Source organism: Astyanax mexicanus, chromosome 5 (genome assembly GCF_023375975.1).
Source record: "Astyanax mexicanus isolate ESR-SI-001 chromosome 5, AstMex3_surface, whole genome shotgun sequence".
Classification (NCBI taxonomy): Eukaryota; Metazoa; Chordata; class Actinopteri; order Characiformes; family Acestrorhamphidae; genus Astyanax; species Astyanax mexicanus.
The window spans coordinates 38,365,715-38,389,009 of record NC_064412.1 but is presented as its reverse complement, the minus strand read 5'-3'; the positions used below and the strand labels follow the sequence as shown (position 1 = coordinate 38,389,009).

Sequence of the window (23,295 nt, the reverse complement as noted above, 5' to 3'; positions counted from 1 at the left end):
CCTATTAACCACAATGTTATGTGCATTTGTTTCTCCTAGGAGTCATAGTTAACATAACCAGAAGCTCTGCCCTGATTGCCTGATTTGCTCTTACCAGACAGTGTTACTGTTTTCTCAAGCTATATCAACTGTAGTCAGTTACCTTTAAGCCTTGCCCACACTTTAACAGCTTTGGCTTTCTGTATTTTTACCAGTTAAAAAATAAATTAGACGGAAAAATGGTTAAAGCTACTAGACATGTGTTAGCGTTTAGCCTAGTGTATATCCCTATTTGATTCTTCCAGCTTTTGTTTGTTCAGGTGCTAAATTTAAGCTCACAGTTTAGGGGTGTACATGTAGGAAGTCAAGTCTGTGACTGTTCTTTTAGTTGTGTCGGGTTTTCTTTTAAGGGAAAACAATAGTGTTTTTAGGATTATGAGGTTCATTTAGATGCAATGTGAAAAAGATACACACTTTGTAGTTGTCAAAATAAAAAAGCGTAATTTCATTTTAGAAGGGAAATGAATCCTGTAGAACAGCAATTCTCAACTTGCGACCCAAAAGTAGATCACAGACACGTTTTGGGTCGTAGACAGCTTGTAAAATATGAATACATATTAAAATTATTACTATCTACTGTTACCCCAGACTTTAAAACTCTGATCTGATCAAACTTAAAGTACATGCCCAACTGTCTCACTGACATCCACAAAAGACATGTTAGATGAAAGCATCTTCTTTTGTAGTTTCATTTATTTTATGCTATTTTGATATGTACATTTTTATTGATGAAAACGATATACATGCAGTTTGCCTGGTCCTCCTCAGTGTCTTACTAATGTACACGGAATACAGAAATATGCAGAGAAGAATTCTAAATCTAAATTTTCTGCCCTTTTTTTTTGTTGTGCAGTTTTGATATTTATTTGATTTGATTTTACTTTTATACATTTAGTTGTCATGTTCCTTCTATGTTTAAAAAAAATGCTCTTGAATTCACTTTGCATACATGTATATGTTTAAATGGGTTTTTGAAATCTATTTTTCAAAAATTGTTTGGTTTGTATTCTATGAAAGTGGGTCACGACTTAATGGCCACAAAAAATGTGGGTCCCGGGCTGAGACCAGTTAAGAACCCCTGCTTTAAAGCAATTGACTTATCTGTAAAACAATTAGGGATGGGTATCGATTTAGTTACAATTCACAAGGTGCTGTTTTGGTATTGCTTCATATGTCAGATACAATTTTTCAGATACAGGAAGTTTTTATATAAAAGAATCAACATATCTCTATGTATAAAACACAAAAACAGGTTACATTACATTTGGCAGACGCTTTTGTCCAAAGCGACTTACAATAGTGCAGGTAGGAAGGAGCTGTTCTGTCATCACCTTGTTGTAAGACCTTGGGTTGTAAGAGTTTTGAATTTGATGCGAGCATCAACTGGTAGCCAATGGAGCTCAATGAGCAGTGGGGTGACATGTGCCCGTTTTGGCTGGTTGAAGATCAGACGTGCTGCTGCGTTCTGGATCATCTGAAGTGGTTTTACTATACAGGCCGGGAGGCCAGTTAGCAGGGCATAGGCGTGAGATGTAGTAGTCAAGGCATGAGATGACGACTGCTTATGAAGCTAATGGTTTGCTCGCTAACAGTACTGTAGCAATGCTAGGCTTGACTGGCAGCCAACATGCTGCTAGTGAAGGTTAGAGATTCAGCACATGTAGCTCAAATATTGAGCTAATTTTGAAGATTGGTCTCAGATTTATATAAATGTATATCAGGTCATTCAAATGAAGAAATAATAAATCTGTTTTGGGCCACCCTTATTTTTAGTAGATTTCTTCAGAGAAAAATTCATTATGGGGAAAAATGTCATTAATGGGAAAAGAATGGAAAGGTTCTCTGGGACTGTAGCTTATCCTACCATGTTACTGATCAGTGAATCAGAATCAGACAGCAGTTTTATTGTTTTTCCATTATTTTGCCAAATGTTTTTGGACATCAACATTCATCCAAAAGCCATACCACTGGAGAAACCATAGCAAAAAGTTGAGCAACACCTTAACAGCCCCCCTGAATACCTCAGCCACCCATTGGAACCGTGTTAGCTGCCCAAGCATTCCGCGCTTCCTTCAGGTTTTGCTGTGCTCTTCAAATTCCTGTACATTGATACCAGCATGAAGACATCTGAGAACAGAACACAGAGAGCATGTGGTTCCGACATGGGATGAGGAAACACACACATAGACACACACACACACACCCATACACACACACACACACACACACACACACACACGTGAACCTGAGTAGGGGATGGTGGACCACTGACACATTTACATATGTAACACCTCCTTTATTAAATCATGAGACTCTCTCTCTCTCTCTCTGTCTCTCTCTCACACACACACACACTTTCTCACGGATTCCTTAGGTTACTTATAAGATCTAGGGCAGCGTGACCCATTTTATTCCAGACTTTTCCTCTGCTTTCACTCGTCTGTTTCCTACAGCGTACTGGAGAAAGAGTTTGCAACAGAGGATCATGATCAAAGAAACGCACATCAGCAACACGTCTCACACTGCAAGCTTTGGAGTGTGTGTGTGTGTGTGTGGGTGTTTTAATTCTGTTCACTAGATTAAAAGTACATCTTGTTCACATCTACGCATCTTCCACACCAGCTAGATTGAAATTCATTTGGAATCTGTCTGCAATACTTTTAAATTACCAACTGAACTACTTGATTACTTCAGAATATAGATAACTTCTGTCATTTAGAACCAAATGTAAATACCAAAGTTGCTACAATAAGCCTCTAGAGGCAGTAATAAGCGAGCTTGAACGAGCTCTGCAGTTTGACAGCCAATAATGTAGCACAGTCTGGTTGGGCTCCACGATTTGGGCAAAATATATAATTGTGATTTTTCAAGAGAAAACTGTACTAGGGGTTCACATATCTATAAAAAATAATTATAAACTTCTTTGTACATAACATATTCCCAGGGTTTTCAAAATAAATGCAGCTGAGAAGTTTATTTTTACATTTTAATTAACCACCAAAATAAATTAATAAAATAATGCAAAGAAAACAAGTTCATATTCATAAAGTTTTAGGAGATTAGAAATCAATATTTGGTGGAATAATCCTGTTTAATCACAGTTTTCATGCATGTTGGCATGTTCTCCTCCACCAGTCTTACACACTTCTTTTGGATCATTTAATGCCACTCCTGGTGCAAAAAAATTCAAGCCGGTTAACTTGGTTTGATGGCTTGTGATCGTCCATCTTTCTCTTGATTATTTCCAGAGATTTTTTTTATTTGGTAAAATGAAAGATACTCATCATTTTTAAGGGGTCTAATTTTTTTCCCAAAAGCTGTATATATATATATATATATATATATATATATATATATATATATATATATGTGTGTGTGTGTGTGTGTGTGTGTAAAACACACCATCACACAAATAATAGCTGCTTTGTGGTGGTCCTGAGGGGTCCTGACCATTAAAGAACAGAGTGATGAAATTATAAAACTACAAAGTGTCCAGTTTTGCTCCAGCCCACCGTACAGCTCACACTCTGGGCTGTTGACCTCCTGCTTAGAGCGGACAGGGAGAAGTCCCAACATCACACACACACACACACACACACACACACACAGACACACATGCAGTGATTTTAAGGCCATCTGTCACAGATGGTCCAGTCCAACCCATGAAAGTGCAGTCAACAACATAACATAGTAGGCCTACGATGAAAAAATGATGATGGTGACAGGTAAGGACAGTCCGGCACTGAAGGTTAATTGGCTCCGCTTCCTCACTGTCCAATTTCGTATCCCACGGCAACAACGGATTGTCCCAGGGCTACCATCTGCCAGTGTTTTGTAGAGAATTCCAGTGCAGTGTTCACTTAGGACGAGAGGCTAGAAGTCCTAACACAAAAGTTAAACTCTGTGTGTGTTTGTATGTGTGTGTGTGTTTGTTAGTAATGATCCAAATGCCCCCTCTCAGAATCCCTTAAGACTCTTGTGTCGTTTGACAGCAGATAAATGACACTGACGCGACGCAGCGAGAGAGATGGGATGAGCGAGAGACAGAAAAAGAACGAGTGTCAGATCTGTGATGTAATTGCCATTCAGTTTGAAGCCCTGTGGCTTTCTTGGGGAGGCAGACATTAACACTGTCATACATCACTCCTGCCATCCCCTGCGTCATTCGTTACCAGCCTTTGGCATCCGTCCAGCTCTGCTGCTTCATTACGGCTCGACTCGATTGTGCACAGAGCCAGGCCTGATTGGGATATAATGGGAAATTAGTAGGAATGTGATTTAAATGAGAAGTGTTTGTTAATTAAGTTAGGTTACGAAATTGTGGAGAACACTTACTGCACTTCTCATTCTCGTTCTGCTAGAGATACAAGACTAGAGAAAACTAGAGATAAAAGCTAGAGTCAGTCTAAGATCAGTATGGCAGATCTTACTGTTGTCAGTCATAGTAAATAAATCATCATTATGTCACCACTGCATTTATTTATTTAGAAAATTATTATTTAGTGGAAATTACCCTGCGATGATACAGTGAAGAAATACGGCTGCCCTTTTAAATTCATCTCAAGCTCTATCCGGATGGGATTAGTTTCTCAGGGGGACACTTCTACTCAGTGATAAAACTTTTGCATCTGGACTGCAATTGAAGAAACAGAATGACCAGTGAGTTTTTTTGGCTCTCTCTGTCACAACATCGCGTTCAGTAGGTCCTCCATTTCCACTCGCTGTTGTGCTCACGTGGATTTCCACGGAAACGCATGCACAAAGTGTCATAACAGTTCCTAGCAGTGGAAAAATATTTATTTTATTAAACACAAGGTGACGAAGTTTAGAGATGATGATCTCAAAAGATTCTCTGTTAGCTGGGCTTCAGTTTGATAACTAAGTGGAGTGTTCAGAGCTGAGAAAGGCCTGCTCTGTTCATGCGACTGGTGTGGGTTTGAAGTTAAGTGTGTTTTGGTGAGGAGGTGGATCAGTTGCTCTCTCTCTCTGTAAGTGGGTGTGTGTGGACTGTGGATCGCTCACAGAAAGGTCACCCTGGTCAATCAATGTTTATTACTGTGTAGTTGAAGCTGCCTCCTCCACCACAGAAAGTAAAACTCAGGGCCATAAGCAACTATGTGTACAGTCATACACACACACACACTCTGCCACTATGACAAGAGGTCCTGCCATATGATTTTCGAGGGTGTACTTTCGTGAAGCCTCTCAGAGTGTGGAGTGCTGGGTGTGTGACCTTGGCTTGACCCCACACTGCTGCCAGATAGAGAGTCAAGCAAAGAAAAGCTAAAGTAAAAAAGGGGAAGAATAAAAGAAAAACAAAATGTTTAGGATTGAACATCACAGCCAGGGGAATGCTGAAACTGATTACTCGAAGTCCTCCTGAGATGAAGCAGGAAATATTGCTTTGTCATACCAGTGTTATTTTAAATAATTCAGTCTGAATTTTGAGTATTATTGGAACTGAATTCATATGTTACCTCAGTTATGACTTGATTTCCAAAAGACCTAAAATTATAGTTTAAATATGTACATTTTATTTTTGTAAAATTGCTAATTCTTATCCATATTTAAAGTTTAAAAACAACAAGAGCAAAAAGTAATTAATAACATTAATAAACTGCTTTATAAACTATTTATAAACCCTTATTTTTTTACATTCTTCATTAATTAATCAAAATGATGTGATCAGCATCACTAATGACAATCAGTATGTATTTACTGTTTTTCAGCTTAAAGATACAAGCTGTGCAGGACAAGAATAGTTACGTTAGCTGGGCTAAGTTAGTCTTAGTCTAAACACAGCAGAGGTACATGTATGATTAGAACAGCACTACAAAAGTAAATTCATGATTAGAATAGCACTGAGGTAAATATCAGTTGAGATATTGAAAAGTTTGGTAAAAGTGTTTAATAAATATTTGTACATTGTAGTTTTGTACATCTTTTTATTTTTTAAACAAGACAAATATTAAATTATCTGATATATTATATATCTAATAGATATTATATTTAAATCAGTGATTTAAAAAGTGTGTTCAGTGTTCAACTATGGGGCAATTGTTTAATTTTGTTCAGTTTCAATGCATACATTTATATAGTAACATAACTGCTTCATTATGCATCTTGTGTTTTATTATCTATTATTGAGCTGGAAATCTAGCCTAACAGTATTTTATTATACTATGAGACCCTCCATCAGTAAAATGACAATAAGGTTTAATTAAATTGAATAGAACTGAATGGAATAAATTAAGCATGCTCAGTTAAAAGAGCAAGAAGTCTTTTTTACACTAAAGTCAGAGGTTTCCTACAGGATTTATATGGAATTTGGAACATCATTGTGAAGAACAATGCAGTTCTCCTGTGAAAGCAGTGAAAGCAAGGGAGCTTGAGGGATTTTAAAAATACAAAAATGCCTTCATCTCTGCTCCTCCACAGCCTGACAGCACGTCCTGTGTCATTCAGGGCTCGGTTTCCCAGGTGCGGCCTAGTGTCAAGATCATCTTTAAGTGTTAGAGAGAGAGAGTGATCAGTGTGATGCTCGCTCAACCACTTACAGATCATCTTTGTGCTAAGATGCTTCTGGCAGCCCTGTTCAGTTGCTTTAAAATACAAGCCAGACCTGCAGTTTTCCATGCAAAAACAACAAACAGGCTGCTCTTATTGGTTCCCAAATCCCACAGGATGGTTTAGAGCTGGCACAGTGTGGCACTTGAAATTCTTCTTTACACTCTAAATTGCTTGGTCTGTTATCGACCCAAATGCTGAGCTGTGCCAGTTGGTTTATTTTATTGTAGGCCTGTCACAGTCAGACTTTTTAAGACAATTTCATGCAACTGGTTTAAGTATAATACAGTAAAATAGCATAATATGCATTTGCACACTTTAAAAGAACAATAAACTTTTGATTATTAGGAATATTTAGATATCTTAAAAAAAAATTAAACCAGCTGTGTTTAAATAATGGTGATGTACTGGCTCATTCATATGGAAGGATATTTATTGCTAAAAAATCATGAGGAATATTAAGGGAAGAAAAAATTAAGTTAATTAAGTTGTGTTAATGTATTGTACAATACGTTAATAATGCAAATATTGGGTCTGTCCTGTCTTACTGAGTTATTTCCACAGTCCCAGCCAATATTCTCTTTCTTACATGGATATCAGGTTTCAGGTGGAAATGGACTATAAGGCCCTATTTTAGCGATCAGATCTGTGCAGATGCGAGAGCACGGAGCACACAGGCAAAGCAGGCAGTGAGAATAAAGTGAGAAAGGCTAATTTAGATGGTGCGCACCAGAAAATGAAATGAACAGTAATCATATTAGATAAAATAAAACTGCTGTTTTTAAACAAAGCTGACATTCTGGCCAAGTTCAGCAAACATTTCTCCATATATTGTACGATGTCATTCATGTAATTATTATGACAGGCAGGCCTAAATCTAATATAAATAAAATCAAATAGAATAAATATAGCATTTTGATTCACAGTAATAAACTTGATGAGTTAAATTATTGATGGTGTTTTTATTTATTGTATGATAAATAGTGTGTATTTGCTATCTTTACGATGGAAAAAATACGTCTTGCTTGGCTCGAAACCTGCAAAAGGCATCTACTAAATCTCTTAACAATTATGGATGTGTTTTGGGCGTAACATGAAATAAACCAATCAGTGTGTCACTGGCTATTCCCTTTTAGAGCCAGGTGAGTTCTGATTTTGGCAGATTGATATTTTAATGGCGCATTACTTCTGCGATCCTTAGCAGAGGAATCTGATCTGCATGTTCATGCTGTGAAGGTGCATGGGCAGGTCATTTACAGGAACAGTAATGTTGTTTTATTTTGTATTCTGTTTATTGTTGATGTAAAAGTTGGGTTTGTGCACTGCTGCGTGTCCTTATGTGTGTGTCGCGAGTGGTTGTGTATTGGTGTTGACAGCATACGGCATGTCTGCATTGCCAAGATAGCACCGAACATCTGTCTGACTGTTGATGTCTGTCTAGGTTATATTCAGTCAGTCAGTGGCCATTGGCGTAAATGCGTTTGTAAGCACTGTTGCTATTTAAACAACGCAAGCGCAAGGTGTAAAAATATACTGTTGTGGGTGTAAGAGGATCCAATGCTTTCTTGGAAATGGGGGGCTCTATCATTCACCCTGTGCAAGATACGTTGCAATGCTCTTTGCTATCTTACACCTCGTCAACAGTCTATTTTCACTCTTTGCATCTGCAATGTTAAAACAGACTAATAAGCAAGTGAGGTGTGTTCAGGTAAACATCTGGTGTGTTTCTATCTTGGTGGCGGAAAACACAGGTGCGCCACTGTTCGATTTAAACCCTGACAACAGTCAATAGTCACCGTGCCTATACCTCTCACGCAGGTGCGCCATGCAAGCGGGATCATTCAAATGGTCTCCCACTCGATAAACACACAGGGATGCGCTACAGCATGCAAATCCAGCATGTACCATTTTTCTCCAGTTTCCAGTTACAGTACTGTATTTCTCTAAAGACAAGACTTTTATTTTTATTAGTTACAGAGTTCTCTGTGTTTCTGTGTCGGTTTCAAGTTATGATGAAATTACATTTTTTAAACTGTTTCCAACGCTCAGTTTATTGTACGCTGGTAACCAATTAATGGTCTGGTAAAAATCACCCCCTATAATACTTATTTATTTTAAAATATATATATATTTTTGTTTTTAGTTAATTAGTTTTCTTTAAAGGCCCTGGCAATTTACTGCAAAACTGTGTACACTGGATTTTGTACCATTTCCAGTTACTGACTGGACCCGAAGAGCTTAAATTGCAAAAACACAATTAATAACAAAAGGATACACATTTAAATTGACTATTATTAGAAAGGCCAAAACTGGCTAGCTAACTAGAGTAAATTTCCTATAGAAAGGTTTGTTCAGTTTCTTCAGACAAATAGTGGAAGCTTCATGCAGGCAACATATTTAATACTGATACATTTTCTTTCTAAAATGGGTTATTATTATTATTGGGGCTAATATTATTAGACTATAAATTAATGGTGTTATGGACTTTTGGCCTGGTTTTTGCAACATTTAAAATAAAATAAAAGTTGTAACAGGGCTGAAAAGTGTGAAATAGAGCTAGCAGTGAGAATCAGAGGCAGCAGTGGGAGTAGCAGCAGGCAGCTGAGTGAGCACAGCGGGTAACAGTGCTGCTTTTGTGGGTGTTCTTTACCCGTGTCTACAGAGACACAATGCTTTTACTGCTACAAATTTACTCGACATGATTTATTCTAGCAGCTCTCAGCAACACTGAATCTGTTGATGATATTGTGAACTGTAGAATACTCCTCGAGTCTTAGGTTGATTAATGTTTTTCTGCAATTGTTCCACAATTTGTAGACTAAATCTTTCACAGATTTGTGATCCTCTGCCCAGCTTTGCTTTTTTTAACCAGTCATGTGAATTTCCCCTGTTGCAGCTGTGTTTTATTATTACCATTTCTGCTTTGGTTAAGTTCTGAAAAAGTCAGTGTGTTTCATCAAATGGTAGGTTAAAATGTCTCTTTATCTGATATGTTTTTTTTTTTTTTTTTACTTTATTTATTTATTTATTTATTTTCTATCAAGTGCAGTAGTACAGAACGTGTGTTTACAGGACAATACGTGTGTCTTATGTCTTACTCGACAGTCCATTGATCTTTGCATCTTTGTAAAGTCCTTACACAATTCCTCAAGGAAGAAAAGGAAGAAGAAATAAAAATGCAGCTTTATCTAAGAGTACAAAACAAACCAAAAAATATAATAAATACGTATAGTAAGTACATGTATATTTACAGAATAAATGTAGAATGGGCACCATTTTGTCAAAAATGTTTTTAATTGTAGGTTTGCAGTTATGTTTTCCAATAAATACACATCCTTAACCATTTCCCTCTATTGTTGTATTGAGGGTGGCTCTGGTTTTAGCCAGGAGACCGTAATCATTTTCTTAGCAATCAAAAGAAGAATTCTTGCTATTAATATCTGTTTTCTATCTGTTACTTCCTCTGGTATAATTCCTAATATAAAGCATGATGGTTCTAATGGCAATTCTATATTTAGGCATTGATCATTGTATTCTGATTTTATGTACATTTATTTGACTTAATTCATGTTCTTATTCACAGAATCGCAACTTTCTTGGAACTAGGGTTGTGTATGAAAGGCTAACATGGAAAATTTGTGTTGGCCCATTGTAAAATGTGTATTAGAGTATGTAAAAATGCTCTCTATTCATATTATATTTCTCGTTGTCCCTCTTTTCCCTTCTTATACTTTGTTGTTCTGTGAGAGAGAAAGACTCATAACTCTGTATTTCCTCCAGAGCCAAACGTAAATGTTTACTGCCCCGTCTGTCTGTGTGTGTGTGTACTTCTGCTATTTTATATCCACTAAATTATAGCTTTCTAACTGTAATGAAGTATGACGTGAGAGAGCGAGCGAGCAGGAAAACAGAGGCAAGAAAAAACAACTACAGCATGAGGGCGTAGGCCCTGGTAAAGAATGTGCCCTTGTACTTCACTGCATTATGGACAGAAAGAGCAAGAGAGAGAGAGAGAGAGACAGGAAGAAAGAGAGAGAGAGGGGGAGCGAGAGAGTATCATCTTTCATAGGCACCTGCAACAACGCAGTGCGGAAGGAACCCTATGGTGATCCTACAGTACTTGAAGCAGAAATAAGACAAGAACAGAGAAAATAGGAGGTCTTTTATTTTGAAATGAGCATAGAAGACAGGTTTAGCTGCTTTGCCAACTGTTTTTTCTGAGCTGGATTACTCTGGATTACTCACTGAGTTGATGACAGATTGAAGTTCCTGTGTGAGGTCAATCTTCCTATGGGCTTTTTGCATATTGGAATCCAGCGTTGCCGCTGCTGAAATATTTCAAATAAATTATTTAACCTTTTTACTTATTTGTCCAAAATCTGAAAGTGCTTTTTTTTTTTCTTTTTTGACTGAACAACTATTCGATGCATTCCTAGTATATGTGGAAATGTATTGAGTGCAGTGCCAGGCTTGTAAAAATATCATCATAATAATAGTAATCATAAAAATAAAATATTTAAAATACAAATATGTAAAGCTTGTAAGCAATACAAAAGGAACATATTTGCTAGAGAAACTAATGAATCTCCTATGTGAAAGTACACAGCTAAACAGTGTATTATAGTAGCTGCTATAGTAGCAACAAACATACTCCAGAAAGACAACTACCTATCTGTAGAACAGAGTAACATTTTGGAAATGCAGACCTTTTAACTAATTAAAAATAAAGGTTGAATGCACTATATTTAAAACATTCCTTTATGTATAGACCACAAATTTTAGTCTCATTAAAGAAGAAAATTTAACTATTATCAAATAAATTGGTGTTATGGGAAGTCAAACTTAGGAAAAATGTCCATTCGGTCCATTTGAGTCCTACAAAACCAGCAAATCAAACTGTTATCAAATAACACCATTAAATCCTTGAAGAACCCTTTCCATACTATTAATTGTATAAGTATCAGCTGATATTACTATAGCATTTTGGAGTAATGGTAGGTCAAACTTAGGAAAAATGGCCATTTGGTTTTGCATGAACCAGAATTTTACATACTGAATTATTTGTACATTCGTGCTTGGGGCACCTAAAATGGCGAGCACCGGCCCTGATTAAGGGTATGAGTGTTTAAGACGACTAGAGAGGGGGTGTGTGCTGGTGCGGTTTAATGAACAGTGTGAAGATGCCTATTTGAGCTGCAGGCTCTTATTGATTTCCTGTTTAATTGGAGTTAAAGCACACACTGCACACAGAAAGGCTCTAGTGCCAGCCTTTGAACTGCAGACACCCTCCCTCTGGTCTCTCTCTCTTTTCCACTTTTTCGTTTTATACCTTATTCAACACAAACTGTGCACCTTTCTTCTTTCCCTCCCGCAGAGCGCAAGCTTGCCAGGACTGAGGACAGAGGAACAGTGAACCAGAGCCAAACGTCTCAGCAGTGCAGCTCTCGACTTCAGAAAGTTTGAGCTTGAAGTTTCAGGATCCTGCCGACTACGCCAATGACTACACCACTCTACAGCACCTGAGATTAAGCTATTCATCTTCAAGCTCTTAACCTGCACCATGCTTTATTAATGACCGCGGGGACTGACGCACTGCAGCGATGACAGATTCACACAGATCATAGCAGACAAGACAAGCAATCCTCTCTGAATGATTGAGGCATCATCAGAACTGGAAATGCACATGGAAGCTTGAGTACTAGACATGGTTATGAGGAGGGTGGTTCTTTCCTTGAAGTCCCCCAGAAGTGAATGAGTGTACAGTGACCTTAAATGTCCTGGTGCTGCAGTAGAAATGATTGACAGGGTGGGTGTGGCCTTGGGTATAAGGAATGGAATCTTTGAATGGATTTTATCAGTTATGCTATGGCTAAACAGCAACTGAGCATGACTGGACGTTAAGTGGCGAACAGACTGCTGCAACTGGAGTTGCTGCAGCAATGTTCTTTAAATAAGTGCACGTGATTGGCCTGTGGGCTGACCACATGTGATTGGCAGACAAGCCAGACAGTGGCGAGATGGCCTCAAAGGTGTCCTGTCTGTACCTACTCACTGTGCTTTGCTGGGCCAGCGCTCTGTGGTACCTCAGCGGCTCCCGGCCTTCCAGCACCTACGTAGGCCAGATGTCCGTGCCGGTCCGCAAGCAGCCGCCAAGACTCTTAAAAAATGTGACCTTTAGCAACATCCGCACTCGCACCCTTAACCCGCACAGCTTCCGCTTCCTCATCAACGAGCCAAGCAAATGCGAGGGTGACCCACCCTTCCTTCTTATCCTGATCAGCACCAACCACAAAGAGTTTGACGCTCGGCAGGCGATCCGGGAGACGTGGGGTGAGGAGAACATGTACAGCGACATTCGCATCGTTACACTCTTTCTTCTTGGTCACAATTCCGAGCCTGTACTGAACCAGATGGTGGAGCAGGAGAGCCAGATCTTCCATGACATCATTGTAGAGGACTTTGAGGATTCCTACCACAACCTAACCTTGAAGACCATGATGGGAATGCGCTGGGTATCCTCCTTCTGTCCAAACGCCCACTATGTCATGAAGACAGACAGCGACATCTTTGTCAACATGGACAATCTGGTTCTGAACCTTCTAAGACCTAACGCTAAGCCCAGGCAGCGCTTCTTCACAGGGCATGTCATAAATGGAGGGCCCATCCGAGACACTCGCAGCAAGTGGTACATGTCTAGAGAGATGTACCCTGAGAGCAAGTACCCCCCGTTCTGTTCTGGGACTGGATACGTGTTCTCAGGGGACATGGCTGAGCTGATCTTTAAGACTTCCCTGCACACTCGCCTCATTCACCTGGAGGACGTGTATGTGGGCTTGTGCTTGCGCAAGCTGGGGATCCACCCCATCCAGAACAGTGGCTTCAACCACTGGAAGATGAGCTACAGCCTCTGCCGCTATCGCAGGGTGGTCACTGTGCACCAAATCTCACCAGAGGAGATGCACAGGATATGGAACGACATGTCTACCAAAAAGCATCTCAAGTGCTAACAAGGACCAGACATCATGGTCTAGCATTGTGTTGGTTGGACGTGGGAGAACAAACATGCTTTAAATTGCTGTACATGTTTTCGCTGGTCTGAAAACTTTTGTTCAAGTGGTTCAGTTTAGTTGCAGAACCAAGAATCCTCATCTGTGTTCTATGAAAGACAAGTACTGATGGTGTTGTGGAACCAACAGTGGTTCCATTAGAGATTCTTTATGTATAAACATAAGCAAGTATACAGACCCAAAGGACCGTCTCCTCTTAGATTAACATAATCCCATTGTTTGTAATATGTAAGGCAAAACTATTATCCTAGATCAGCACCCTGAGCCATGCTTCAAAGTTTTACTGCACAATTCTGGTCAAAAATGTGGGGAACTACTTTGTTCACTTGTTCAGAAAGGAGGGTACAGATTTTCAAAAAATCCAGTAAATGAATTAATATTTGGTTTGACAGAGAAGCTACTTGCACAGTCTTGAGCTTTTTCCAAATGTAGAGTCACTGGCTGTGTTCCAATATCTAGGTTGCATTTCTCGGCTGGGACACCTTCGTGCAGTGCAGAGAAATTAGGCCACATTTGGAGGACCAACTGTTTGTCATAGAACTTCTAGAGAGGAGAATCACCACTTGAGAACATCTTCTCAAGTAGAGTTTGTCAGACACTAGAGGGCGCTCCCAAGTGAGTTTTTTTTTTTTTGAGAAATACCTAATTTTACATAATTTTAAAGGTATCCTGGACAATTAGTTAGACACTATTTTAAATTAGAATAATTTATTAAAAATGTATGAATTCATTTTAGGCTCCCTCTAGTGTTTTGCAGTAATTTTCAGATATAATGGTGGAAATAGGAAGTGGGTAGGCTGTCCATTAACAGTTCTGTGAAAATAAAAAAAAATGTCAAATGATGGAAAGCAAATTTTTTTTTTTGCTATATTTCGAAATGAATCATAAATGAATGTCTGATGTGACCAGAAAAGCATAATTAGACTGTTCTATAAATGTGATCAACCGACTGTTGACAGGAGCTCTTCATAGGACAATCCTACAGAAAATTGCAGCCTAGATATTGGAACTGTTAAAAACAGTATTGACTTGCATGCCACATCTGTGCATTCATACATTTTCCAATCCACAACTGTGCAAATGGGTTACATGAAGAAAATAAACACCAGTAAGTCAGAAGAAACCCTAAGATCAGCTCTGTCAGGTTAACAGCAGCTTGGTTTCTCTTGGATGCGCTGAGATGCGTGAAGGTAATCTGTTTTTAGGAGTCTCCTGGGAGTGTGATAAAAAACTGTGTGCAGCAGCCTGTGTAGTTAAAAGAGCCTGCTACACCACATACGCTACGCAAACAGGATGTTTAGATTAATCTAAAACTTTTGCAACATTTACATGTAGTTCTTTTTCTTCTAAAATGGTAAGTAAACAATAAGACTCATTTAATAATATACGGTCTCAGTGTATCCCAGATATAACCTAGTTTAATAACACACAGCAGGTAGAAGTGGCCCAAATCTGGCCTTTTTTGTCATTTGTGACACATATTTAAATGCATTTTTTGTTGTAAGGTGAACAGCACACTGAATCTAATATTTTCAATTCTGGATCAAATTGGATTACCTGAAATGTGATACATATCCATGCAGAATTCATGCGCGGATTTTAGGTCAAGGAGAAGGACCTTATACATATTTGGACATAAAAGGACAATAAAATGCTTAAAAATGAAATTTAAAGAAAGGACACAAAACAAATAATTATGAGCACGGCTGTAAGAAAAGAAGATTCTGGCAAGGATGAAACTTAAACTTAAGCCTTATCTGGATGGAATTAGTTTCTCAGTTGGATGTCTGTGAAAAATATTGAACTATTCTCTTAGTGATAAAAAAACAGATGAAAAAACAGGAGGACCAGTGAGTTCTTTGGCTGTTTTGGTCACATGACATTGCATTGTCACATGATATCATTTTTGCACACAGAGCACGATGGCGGGGTCTAAGCGCTCTAAAAGATACTGGAGCAGAGAAGAGACAATGACTCAAATTTCAGCAACAATTCAAGTACAGTTTACAACCACAAAGTGTGGGAGTTCAGTAGCTCCTCCATTTCCACTCACTGTTGTGTTTTTTTTTCATGGATCTCCATGGAACTCCACACTTAGAGTGTAATTACGGTGCGTGACATTGGACAAATAGCTATTTTATTAAACGTGAGGTGGCGAAACTTTAAAATTACTGGAAGGCCACGGAGTTCAGCGAAAAACAGTAGGTAATTCTGCCTGTAATTCTCTCAGAGGACGTCTGAGAAAAACACATATATGGTCGTTCTGGACTCAGAGGACCCCCATAAAAGAGTAAATTACACCAGGACCCCCTGAGAAACTAATCCCATCTGGATAGGGCTTAATAGTGAAGTTATGCTGTTTTGCATATGAGCATCATTTACACTGCTTTATCATTTAAACAGTGCAGACAAACAGCAGATACAGGTCACAAAAAAAAAACTATGTATTTGTTGAGAAAATCAAATATGGGCCACTTTCACCTGCTGTGTAAACTAAGCTCCAGTGACTCAAAGCTGGGGTGCTTGGTACCTGATGGCAAATCCAGAATCCCAGACATATTAATACATGCTGTGTCGAGAACAGTGGCTGCTTAATGGTTTTTAAGCAGCTTTGCAAAGCAGTAGATCTCAGTAGTTAACCTAATACATAAACTCTTGACAAATTTATTAATGCTAAAATAACTATTTCTCTGCATAAATTAAGGGAATTTAAGGACACATGTTTATGCACATACATATTCAATCAACGTGACAGATACTGATTATACAGACCCTTTAACTGCAGTTTGAATAGAATGAGGCAGTGAGAACAGTTTTTGTTGTATTGGTTTTTCAGTATTGGTATTCCAGCACATTGTATGAGGTTGAGGAATTGTATATCCTCTTTAGTCAGGAAGAAAATAAAGAAGAAAATCCATGTGGTCAGATCAGATTCACAGCCTTGCCTTGAAATCCTCCAGTATATTTTGCAATATTTCTGAGGTTATTTTTTCTTGCAAGGATTTTCTTTGCTTTTGTTTTTTTTCTAATTGCAGTCTTGGGCACACCTATGATCCCATCCTTGATAGTATTCTTAATCAACCATCCAATTTTTTTTTTTCAGTTGTTTAGTTGGCTATTTAGGCTACCTGCCTCTCGAGAGCAGGTTATACCTCCATCCTAAACCCAACACAGTCTATACAACTGATCTAACCCTCCTGGAGATCCATTAAAAGGCTCAGGTTGGATTAATTGGTGGATGGATCTAAATTCTGCTCTCTAAACGTAGCCCTCCAGGAGCAGGGTTGGTGACCCCTGGCTTGGGACTGGAAGGTTTCTGGTTCAATTCTCAGGACTAGCCTCCATGACTGAGGTTCCCCTGAGTGCTCCCCTGGTGCCAAGGCGGCATTTCCACAATACCCCAGCTCCACCAGTCCAGGGTATTAATCCAGCAGCCTTCCACTACCAAGCTTACCTTTCCAAATCTTTCCAAGCTGTGTCTCTACACCAGATTGTTTGCTACTGCTGTACTGTTAGTTCTAGTGCTATCAACATTATTTATTACCCTTTTAAATTTTTTGTTTTTTACACTTTAGTCATTTTACCCATTCTGGAACCAATCTCTGCCATTTCTCTCCCTCTCTCTGCCACACTCGCATGTATCTCCTTAACCCTTCTGTTATGTTCATTTGTCAGGAACAGCAGTGATGTTCCTGGGTCAATCTGACCTGGTGCATGTTTTATTATCCAAAAGACGTCTGAAACAAACTAAAAAACTCCTAACCAGCAGTGTGAATATTTCAGCATTAACTCTGCTGCTAATTATTCTATCAATATTTAGTGCAATGGTGTTCCTTACATCTATCGGGTAATGCTTCAATTAGGATAATTCACTGGTTTTTCATAAAAAAAATACATGTTCAAACTTGTTTTATTGTTTCACTACTTAATTACTTTTAAAAGACCAACATATAAAAGACAATAGTTTTACATAACATTAAAACATAACAGTGCAATTTAGTTTTAGTTGTAGTTTTTGTATGGGGTGGTTGCATATATGTGAGATGAACCATTTTCATATTATAATAATAATTAAGGCAAGCAGAAGAAGTTTCATACTGAAAAAATACGTTCTACTATTTTTCCTAGATGTTCAAACTTTAACACGTTTGACCCGAAACATAATAGAAGGGTTAAAGAGAATCTTTCCTTCTTTCTTTTTCATATTTTGCAACTAGTACTAGTACTAGAACATAATTAACAAAGAACAGTCTGTGTTCAAAGTTAAGAAAGTACAGTTAAAAAAAATATATTTAAATCGAACAAATGTTACATATACAGTGTTTTTGCTTTTTTTTTTTTAATCATACTTACATTTTTCAGATTATCAAGCAAACATGAATATCCAACAAAGATAATAATAATTTTATTATTCGCCCGTCAAAAAAGGAAATCAATTATGTATTTACTATTATTATTAGAAAAATAACAAACGGAAATTAACCCAAAATGTTGTCAAAAATATAATCTAACGAATTAAAAAAAAAAAAACGAAATTCTCCACAGAACCAAAGAAAATTACTAAAACTTATAATACTGAAAAAAACGGAAAAACGCGTCTGGGGATGAAAGTAAACAAACCAAGCCACACTCAAAGAAAATATGTATATATAAACTAAACAAAATAATGGACAAAAACAACAATTTAATGACCATTAAAATGGTATTAATATAACAGCTTCACCAAAAGAGAATAGAGCTTAGATCGGGCCCAGTTCTGCAGTTTCTCAGTGTTTTTGTCGTATTTTGCGGCTAGCGCGAGCGCTTTAAACGAGAACTAACGCCACGACCACGAGGTGCCGCGCGCTGCTGCTGCTGTGCCGTATCCGACTCCGCTTTGCAAACAGAATCGGCACAACACCGCCCGCTGTACAACTCCAAGAGTGAAAACAGCGCTTATAAATAAATTAAACACTAAAATGAGGGTATTCTATTAGTAATTTCAGTTCGTTTTAGTTAGTTTTATAAACACAATTACCGTTTTTATTAGATTCAGTTAAAACAAATGTTTTTCACTTTCACTTTTCGCTATTTCGTTCGCTTTAGTGAACAATAATAATTGGTTACTTAGCAACATTGTGATTATCACACCAGAGCTTTATATAAAATAAAAATAGGAGCCCGATTTCGGGTCGGTCCTCGGGTCAAGTCGGGTTCGGGCAGAGAATTTAAGCTCTAAAACAGAAAGCAGCAGCACCACAAAAACCGGAGCAGCTAAAAAGAGCTTAACGTCCTTAAATCGGAACTTGGGCTGTCCACGGCAATCACTGAATTGATTAGAGCACGCAAATCGTCACAATTGTGCCACACCACGCCACGCCAACCCACTTAAACCTACAGGCACAGTGGCCAGAAGCTCAAGTTCACCAGAAAGAGGAGGGGTTAACCAGGGCAAAGAGAAGTTAAAAAAAAAAAAAAAGTTCATAGAGCGCTAAAGTAACGTGCAGTAACGGGGTGTTGGAAATGGTAACGGCGTTATAGTTACAGTAACGCCCAACACTGGGTGTACTTGGGTTTTGCAGCAGGACAATGATCTGAAGCACCAGCAATGGCCTTGTCAAAGTCTGATTGATATGCTGTTGTATGATCTAAAACACGCCGTTCATTCTTAAAACCCTCTGATCAACAAAGAGTGGCCCATTTTATTTAGTTTTTAATTACGTAGATATTAGGTTTACATTCCATTACATTACATTACATGACATTTGGCAGACGCTTTTGTCCAAAGCGACTTACAATAGTGAAGTACAAAAGTGCTTTTATATTTACTTAAGGTTATCTTTGTCTGATATTAAAATGTTTTTCTTTATCTATGATAAATCTATGATTATGTATGATAAAAAGCAAAACAAAAGAAATATGTAGGGGGAGAAACTGCAAAATCTTCCATTCATTATTTTATTTTACATTTAAATATCCATTATTACAAATTTCAGTGTTAAGAAGGAAAAATGTGATTAATTGCAATTAGGTAAAACATGTTGGCCGGCATTATAGGGTCCTTCTTCTACTAGAAGTTATTTGTAATGATTTAGTGGCACAGATATGATTCTCTTACATTGGCTTTTACTATAATATATATTTAAATGATTACCCAGTATAAATGAACTCCTTTTAAAGCTGTTACCACTTTAAATGAGCTAAAATACCCAATAGTATTGAAGATATTGTTTTACAGCTATTTTCCTATTTATTTTGATTTAGTAAGTGTATCATTATTATTTTGTTTATTTATTTTTTTATATTAAACTGAGGTTTTCTGGTATGGTTGCTCCTTCACAACTGCTCAAATTTCTACTCAAACATCAGCATAAACTCAAGTCAAAGTCAAAGTGGTTTTTATTGTCATTTCAGCTATATACAGAGTACACAGTGAAACGAAACAACGTTCCTCCAGGGACCATGGTGCACATAAACACAGTGTAGACAGAACAATAGTGCAACAGTACAAAAGTGCAGACAGACAATACAACACAATACAGACAAAGAATAATAAATAACAAGACAGTGTGCAAATTATGCAGTGTGCAAAAAGTGTGCAAAAAAGACCAGTGAGGTAGTAATTACTCTATTACACAGTGTGCAATAGAGTCCAGTGAGGTAGTAGGGTTTTTAGTGCTTTCCATTTTCTGGGGTAAGTGGGGTAAGAGTGTGTGTGCATGTACAGAAAAAACATCAGTTCAGTCTCTGCAGTTGAGGAGTCTGATGGCTTGGGGGTAGAAGCTGTTGCAGAATCTGGTCGTGCTGGACCGGATGCTGCGGTACCTTCTTCCCGAAGGCAGGAGGGAGAACAGTTCGTGTGAGGGATGAGTGGGGTCATTCACAATGCTGGTTGCTTTGCGGATGCTGCGGGTGGTGTAAATGTCCGTGATGGAGGGGAGAGAGACGCCGATGATCCTCTCAGCTGTCCTCACAATACGCTGGAGGGTCTTGCGGTCAGAGATGGTGCAGGTCCCAAACCAGGCAGTGATGCAGCTGCTCAGAATGCTCTCAATGGTCCCTCTATAGAAGAGTGTGAGGATGGGTGGAGGGAGACGGGCCTTTCTCAGCTTCCGGAGGAAGTAGAGACTCTGCTGGGCTTTCTTGGCTGTAGAGCTGGTGTTCAGGGTCCAGGTGAGGTTATCTGCTAAGTGGACACCAAGGAACTTGGTGCTCTTAACAATCTCCACAGAGGACCCGTCGATGTTGAGTGGAGAGTGGGTGTGTTGTGCTCTCCCAGTCTTTGATAATATAAATGCTGTAGCAGGTTTTTGCTCTTTACTATCCATAATGGTTTTAAGCTTAGCCTGTACTGCTATAATATAGTTACCTAGGAAAGATACAATATTGGGTTTTTAATAAAAGGATTTAGCTTAGTATCAGTAGATTTTTTTTGTTAAATCTCATTAGTCCCACAACCAAATACAGCTGCGAGTAATTTGCAACTATTTTGCCAGTGGAGATATCATTGTGATGTCATCAATACTGCCAATTTTAGCAGTCCATCAAATAATCAGTAAATTTGAGCTTAAACAGTTTCATTTAATGTGCTGGATTACAGAGGCGAAACAGCAACAAAATATTCATTGTCTAATTCGTTAACAGACTGCAGTGTGTACAGTATTTCCTCCAGAGCATATGGACTGAGCAAACGTCTGCTAGTGAACGAAGATGTGTTGGAACTAAACCTCTTAAACTTCTGCAATATGCCGGTAATTATCTGTAAGAACAGTGTTATTGATTATATCATCATCAGCCGTACTTATGGTTGTCGCCGTTTTCAGTATGTTCTGGATGTATTTGAGGACAACCAGTTCAGTGTGTGTAGTGTTTGTTAAAGCCACAGTCAGGGATTCTTGAAGCTCTTTTGTTTTTTTAGAAAACTCCTGAACATATGGTAGCAGATGTGTGGACTCGAGTTACATGACTTGGACTTGAATCTAATTTAAGTCATACATTTAATAACTAGTAATTAGACATTACTTCACTGACTGGAGATGCGCTTTAGGGGAGTTGTCACACCTGTAATTAGTTTCTCTTGTCTGAATCAGATTGTTTACCGTATTTTTCACAATATAAGGTGCACTTAAAATCCTTTAATTTTCCAAAAAATAGTCAGTGCACCTTATATCGGTGCATCTTTAGTATGAATTTTACCAGTCAGGTTGGCATGTAGCCTGCTCCTAACCCCGGCTAGCACTACTGGAGCAGTAAGCCACTACTGCTAACACTCCAGCCTAGTGCTAGAGAAATTCGGGAATCTAAACTTACTATAAATGAACAGAAGCGCTTTACTTACCCAAATAAACTGTTTTCAGTAGAGAAATCTGTGGAGATTAACATCCAGGGCTCGTTTGACTTTAAAAGGGACTTTTTTACAGTTTTGTTTACTTATCTTAGCTTTACTTAACTTGGTTAGCTACCCCCCACCACCACCACCCAGCAGCGAGACCTGCTGAACTATACATTTCTTATAGTGTTTCTTAAAATGCGCCTTATAATCCAGTGTGTCTTATGTATGAAAATAGGGCAGAAAATAGCCGTTCATTGATAGCGCGCCTTATAATACGCCTTATAGTGCGAAAAATACGGTACTTGGAGTGTTCTCGCCTCAGTTTGGTTTGTTTTCACCCAGGCTGCAGAAGTAAGAAAGTAAACACAGGAATATCCTGTGTCCCAAACTAGCATTTATAGTGCGGTGTTAAGCTGCAGTGTACAGCGAGTACAGCAAATACCGTGTTCACACCTGCAGTAATTATCTGGGTAATAAATCTGATTAAACTGCACCTGAACAGCCGTTTAGCTCATACTCATGATGAGAATATTTTTGATAGTTGGAGTTCATAACTCATTCGGGACCGGCCCCAGACCACCTTCTCTTGTGGGTCTCGGTTTGATTTATTTGGTCCACACCTGAGTGTGATTCCTGTTTTCCCTCATGTCAAAATTAACCACACTAAGGGTGCAAATGAACCAGAGTCTGTGCAGCAAAAGTGTAAAGTTAAAGTGAAGCTGACAATATTTCACGTGGACTAGATTATTCATGTAATTAGTTCAGTTTGTCGACCAGCTTCTCCTCATCTATCACCCACAAAAGAGTTTCCTGTAAGAAAGTTGTGACATTGTACAGAACTGAGCCAGATAACTGCAAGTGAAATGTTTCTTTTAAATGTGTCTTTAGGCCAGTGCAAAGTTGCTGTCACTCGCTCAAAAGTGGTGAAATAGGGGTAAACCTCAGTCTACCTGAATGGAGGCACTATAGAGATAGGTTTACTCAATATATCAAACTCTAAAAAATTCAAAGGATCATGTAGCTCGCATGCCCAAGGAGAAACTTTGACCTGCCAGTAATTTCAGAGCACAAACCCTTAGATGCTGGGTTTTTCGCACCTGCAGCTTAATGGCGAGCTCCTTCAACTTGATTGCCACACTGAAATCAGTGAGGAGGCTCTCAACAGGAGTGAGTGAATCTATGCCCTTTGTTGTTCCTGGGAAACTCTCAGCAGCCTCCTCCACTGAAAAGACACCTGGTTCCCCTAAAGCAAAACCAGCACCCCTCACCCCAGGTAACACAGCAGCCCTTAGCGATGGCTGCTATCCCTGC

The 23,295-nt window shown here is 38.6% G+C and overlaps 1 protein-coding gene across 1 annotated transcript in view; it reads left to right on the top strand.

Moving 5' to 3' along the window:
• b3galt1a (UDP-Gal:betaGlcNAc beta 1,3-galactosyltransferase, polypeptide 1a) overlaps window positions 1-19,186 on the top strand; it is a 38,602-nt gene extending 19,416 nt beyond the window's left edge. Inside the window, exon 2 of the mRNA XM_007248856.4 lies at window positions 11,981-19,186. Within this exon, the coding sequence (XP_007248918.2) occupies window positions 12,624-13,613 (990 nt within the window). The 5' untranslated portion in view covers window positions 11,981-12,623 and the 3' untranslated portion in view covers window positions 13,614-19,186. The remainder of the gene's footprint in view (window positions 1-11,980) is intronic.
• Window positions 19,187-23,295: the final 4,109 nt, after the last annotated feature.